The following is a 5,507-nucleotide window of genomic DNA, read 5'->3' on the forward strand; positions in this document are numbered from 1 at the left end:
TCGAGCGGTAGCGGTGAGGAGACGACGACGCAATTTAGCGCCTGTCAAGACAAGAAGGAGACAACGGCATTGTCGGTAATCTCGGAAGTACCTTGCAGCGACAGCAGCAATGGTAACGCGAAATCTAATTTGGCGGTAACGACACCGCAGTTGCGCGGCAATAGCAGCGAAAGCCCGTTGCTGATGGTCGCACAGGCGGACGCGGAGAATACGCAGGCAGACGGTATGATGGAGGAGGATGAGCAGCCGGAGGTTTCGCGGCTATTTGCCTTTCTTCAGGTACTCACCGCGGCGTTCGGTAGTTTCGCCCACGGCGGCAACGACGTCAGCAATGCGATCGGTCCGCTTATCGCGCTCTGGGCAGTGTACACGGAGGGCTCGGCCCGGCAGGAGGCCGAAACATCCATATTCATACTCTTGTACGGCGGCCTAGGTATCTCCACAGGACTATGGGTTTGGGGACGCAGAGTGATACGGACCTTGGGTCAGGACCTGGCGCGTATCACCCCGATTACAGGATTTACCATAGAGGTGATTGAATGCACGCTTATTTTTCGAAGAATCATCTAACAATAAGATTATTGGCGAAATATATCAAGTATATTATATATGCACGTGTGAATTTGTGTTGAATTCTGACAAGTTGACAATTTGTCCATTTGACGTTTTTATATTATAGTAATTTATATACTTTTGATCTCTGTGTTTTTTATATACAAGTAGAAAAAAATTATACTATTAACAATAAGTCCAAGAAATTTACAATCGACATAAAAAGAATACTTTTAACTAAACTCCATAATTAACTTAAATATTAAAATATTAATTAAATATTACTTGTTCTTTTAAAAGTATATTATACATTCGTTTAATTGCAGGTGGGTGCCGCAGTGACGGTCCTGTTGGCAAGTAAGATCGGTCTACCCGTGTCAACGACGCATTGCAAAGTGGGATCGGTGGTATGCGTGGGATGGGTCTCACGTGGCGGCAAAGGGGTCTCGTGGAAGTTGTTTCGCAATATCGCGTTCGCGTGGCTGATTACCGTGCCGATGGCCGGCTGCCTGTCCGCCGGCTGCATGGCCATCTTCCGCGAAGTGATTAGTTTGTGATCGTCACGCGGCCGAGAAGACGCGGCTTTAGACGCAGAAAATCGCCATCCAAATACCGCTCTCCTCTGTTGTCAATAAAAGTTCTTCAACAAATAAATATGGTCGAACAGAAACTCCATAACTTCGTATCACGTTCCTTTTTTTCGAGTCCGTTTATGGCTGCGTTTCGATATTCACTGTCAGTACTGAAAATCTATATTGTACGTGACGTAAACTATAGATTTTCAGTACTGGCAGTGAATATTGAAACGCAGCCTAAGTTAAGCGTCCCAATATTCCTGACGAAAAAAAAATGAATAAATACAATATCTTGGGGGCCGAGCTACGCGGTGATACGAGGGTTAAAAATCGATGAAGGTAGCCCGCGTTGTTATAGAGATACGTTCAAACAAGAGTCTCGAAATCGCGCGGATGTCGGATTATCATTGCGAATATGTCTCGACGAAAGATACATTTTTAATATCACTGGATACTTTGGCTTCGGCATGGCAAGTCTGCCCCTTTTACCGGGATACACTTTTCGAGATGTTAACGTAAGTGTTTGAATAATTAAGCTCTCTCTCTCTCTCTCTCTCTCTCTCTCTCTCTCTCTCTTTCTCTTTCTCTACTTTTACTTTGTCACATCGCGAGATTATACATATAATTAAAAGAATGCGCATGGGTAAATCGGTACTTTAGCGGCTAATAAGGGGGCTATATATGAACCTTTCACTCGTTTCATAAGATCAAGGATTATAAATTGCCGCACAAGCTCGACATTTCAAACGGCTTTTCTGTGATACGCGATACCAATTACGACCTCGGTAGGAGACCGACGGATGCAGCATCTCTTCGTTATGCCGAATGTCCAGATCCAATTGAGTAAGTAATAGCGAATCTTTCTATTCCAAGACCATATTGCGCGCGTTGGTATTAATTATATTATTTTATTCCATAGAATACTACACACACTTGTAATTGGAATAATTATATGAATTTATATTCTCTCCGGCTTAATTCATATTATATTATTATTAATTGTATCTTTAATCACGTAGATACGATCCATCATTGACTTATGGCCGAGCGCCTCGTTACGCGTTTCGGCAATTCGTGCCGCGTTACGCGTTGTTTGCGCAAAAGTGTCTCCATTTCAAGGCCTTCTTCCGTCAGGGGGTCTTTGACTCCCCGGACGAGCACTATCGCATTCGCCACGTGGATATCGTTTATTACCTAGAGGACGACACGCTCTGTGTAATAGAGCCGGTGGTGGACAACGCCGGTTTCCAGCAGGGCAAATTGGTGAGGCGCGATAAGATCCCAAAGAACGCCAAGGGAGACCCGTTCATCTGGAAGGACTTCAACGTCGGGATCAACGTGTGTATGTTATCGGTGATTGAATATTACATTCTTCGCCTCGTTTTTCTTCCGTCTATATCATTTCGAGCAGAGAGGACATCTTCCAGTTCTCTATACAAGATGCACTTCAAGATTTCTTAGAGAATCTGGCTAAAACAGCACCTATTTATTCAGAAATTACACCTTATAAAAAGAATCAACAATTTTTGTGTCAAATGTAAATTATACGCATTCCGAATAGAGTACGCGTTTTCTCGCAGGTATTTACGGCGTGGTCTATCGTATCGTCGACTGCGATTCGTTCACCAGGGAGTTCTTGACGAGCCAAGGCATCGATGTCGGCGAAAAGGAGAGTCTACCCGCGGATCCTTACGCGGAGCAGCGTAAGATCAAGCATGACGGGACGATTGGAAGGATTACTACGCGAATGATGAGCGAGGATCCTAGGCGGCGTTTTCTAGAGTTCGATGGCATGGTGTTGTCGTTCGACGCTACGTGGAACGACGATCGTTATCGGGTGTTGTATTTCCTAACGGACGATACTGTGGCGATTCGCGAAATTCACAAGCCCAACGATGGCAAGGACCCCGTGGCGATGCTGCTCAAGCGTACACGCGTGCCCAAGAATTGGCAAAGTTTGCCGTCCTGGCATCCAAGTATCTACATGGAATACGGAGATCCCGAGATCATTGAGTATTACACACCGCGAGATTTTAGAGTAAGAGTCCATTGTTTACTTTGCTTGACGCGATACTAAGCTCTCTTAGCATTAATTGAATAGGATCTCCAAATGTTATCACACAACAATCCCTTTGTGTAGAAACACTTGTCAATGTTTTCTATATCATACGAACGTAGAATATAATCTTGAAATTAACAGATTAAGGACAAGTGTGTGAACGCTTCCATTTCATTTTTAAAATATTTTCAAAATAATATCTCGTTTATGAGATATACGTGGTGTTCCAGATATAAGGTGATCAGTTTCAATGAATGAGCGAACTTGTAGTCAGTTTCGAAGTATCAGCACATTTTTATCGGTACAATTTCATATCAAAATGCTATATTAAAACGGATAAGTCGGGGAGGACCAATTTTGAAAAGGACAATTAAATAAACTACTTTTTTTCAATATAATATGATAATAAAGCGCTTTTGGATCTAGGTTTATATTAACATTTTTTTCTTATTTCTATTCATCGAACATAAACATGCTTGATTGGAATATCCTGCATATGTAAACTGACAATATTAAGGAATTTCAATAATACTTTCAATTTCTGCAAGCTATCTAAGCGGTAGGACATACGAATATTTCTTCAGAGAACTTCTCCGAAGCGAACGAAAGCGAGATTGAAATCATATCGTTGACCATCCTCACAGGTAGGCGAAACAATCCTCTTATACGGCCGATGCTTCCTGCTACATGACTGCGACGCCTTCACACGAAAGTACTACTCCGACGTATTGGGTGTTCCGCAAGCGGACGCAATTCCGGTTCCCGTGAGAGACGAGAAACCGACGCCAATCAAGTGCGAAGCGCCGCCGCATATAAAAATCGACAGCCCTGAAGATACGTATGTCAGTAGTCCGTCCTTCGTGTCGAAGTCGCCCAAGAAAAACGTCATTCGTCAACTGATCAACTTCGCGAAGAAGCTCCGCTATTCCATGCGGATGGATGCGGTGCATCCGGAAGATGAGGACCGCGACTTTGTGTTGGAGTACAGATTGAGCGACGGTGCTATTCGAATCATCGAGAGGGAGAGGCGCAATTCCGGCCGGCACGAGGCTTGTTTCTTATCCTTTAGGTTGATCCCGAAGCCGTGTAGTACGAGAAGGGACGATCGAGAGTATTACACGCCGGAGGATCTTTTTGTGGGTGCGCGCATCAATGTATTCAATCATCGCTTCGTCATCACTGGCGCCGATCTATTTGTGTATCGCTATGTCGAGGCGAATCGTAACAAATTCTGCCAGGAAGTCAGGGAGAATCTGCGTAACTACTTTCTACAACAAGGTATGCTGCAGGACGACGTGGACATCGAAGCTAGAAAGATACAAGAGACGGAGGATGAATGCAAGCTCGTTGCGGATAATGCGAATGGAAAGATCATCGAGGATGACACTGAAGCGAATAAATGTACGGGCGAAGAAACTATGGATTAATATGGAACTAGCCCTAAAGAACTGATAGTGTTTCAATTAATCAATTAATATGGAAATGATGTTTAATGCGAATTTCCTAACCGATTTAACCTGCGAAGTTCGCTAATAAATTTCCGGCGATTTTTCTTCGTCTCTTATCGACGTGTAGCATGGCCTTATATGCAGAGCAATCTGAATAATATCGATAAACTTTACAATTGGATCTTTGAAATGAATTTGAAGTCGATTATAATCTCTTTAAATGAAAACAAATGAATTGTCGCCGATTTTCAAGTTATAATTGCTAAGTAACTTTAACCTTTAGGAGTAAAGATTAATAGAAACTTTTTTAAATTTTATATATTTTAATGAATTGGATAATGTATTAAAATGTCAAAAAGGGGGGAAGGAGGAGAGGATGGGCGTGTATACAAATTACAACGCTAAAAAGAGAGGTTTATATTCCCCATATCAATTAAAAAACTCATACGAAAAAAGTTCGTCTACATTATTCAATATCGCTCTGTATAACGCATTGCCGTTGTCTCTTTGTTGCAAAGGATATATCATGTATCGTGAAAGCAGAGAACAGAGATGCGTTTAACAATAAGAATATCTCATGAAATGTCATCAAATATTACAATAATAATAATAATGATCGTCATCATCGTGTACATTACAGTATAGATTAATTGCAATATTATTTCACTTCTCGTTATATTATCATCTCAACTCATTTTTTTCTCTGTATAGTCCCATGTGTGAATAATATAATCATAGATATATTCGCAATATACAGATATAGAGAATACGCGCTAAAATAAACGCCAATAATTTCTGTATAATTCATTTTGTCAAGCAAAATGGTTATAAATACAACTGAGAACGTTGTAATAACAAGCCCCCCCCCCCCCC

At 41.9% G+C, this 5,507-nt stretch overlaps 2 protein-coding genes across 5 annotated transcripts in view; both read left to right on the forward strand.

The window, feature by feature from the left end:
- LOC115245172 (sodium-dependent phosphate transporter 1-A) overlaps positions 1–1,219 on the forward strand; it is a 7,464-nt gene extending 6,245 nt beyond the window's left edge. For all 4 annotated transcript variants that reach the window (XM_029823329.1, XM_029823330.1, XM_029823328.1 and 1 more), the window contains 2 exons: positions 19–531; positions 879–1,219. In XM_029823329.1, coding sequence (XP_029679189.1) covers positions 19–531; positions 879–1,109 — 744 coding nt within the window. In that variant the 3' untranslated portion in view covers positions 1,110–1,219. The remainder of the gene's footprint in view (positions 1–18; positions 532–878) is intronic.
- Positions 1,220–1,342: 123 nt separating this feature from the next.
- Positions 1,343–5,432, forward strand: LOC115245171 (EF-hand domain-containing protein 1-like). The gene is made up of 5 exons (XM_029823327.1): positions 1,343–1,642; positions 1,834–1,970; positions 2,147–2,469; positions 2,708–3,165; positions 3,831–5,432. The coding sequence occupies exons 1-5, from the start codon at positions 1,595–1,597 to the stop codon at positions 4,611–4,613; spliced, it is 1,749 nt and encodes a 582-aa protein (XP_029679187.1). The 5' UTR covers positions 1,343–1,594; the 3' UTR covers positions 4,614–5,432.
- The last annotated feature ends 75 nt before the right edge of the window (positions 5,433–5,507 follow it).

Source organism: Formica exsecta, unplaced genomic scaffold (assembly GCF_003651465.1).
Source record: "Formica exsecta isolate Colony F162 unplaced genomic scaffold, ASM365146v1 scaffold928, whole genome shotgun sequence".
Lineage (NCBI taxonomy): Eukaryota > Metazoa > Arthropoda > Insecta > Hymenoptera > Formicidae > Formica > Formica exsecta.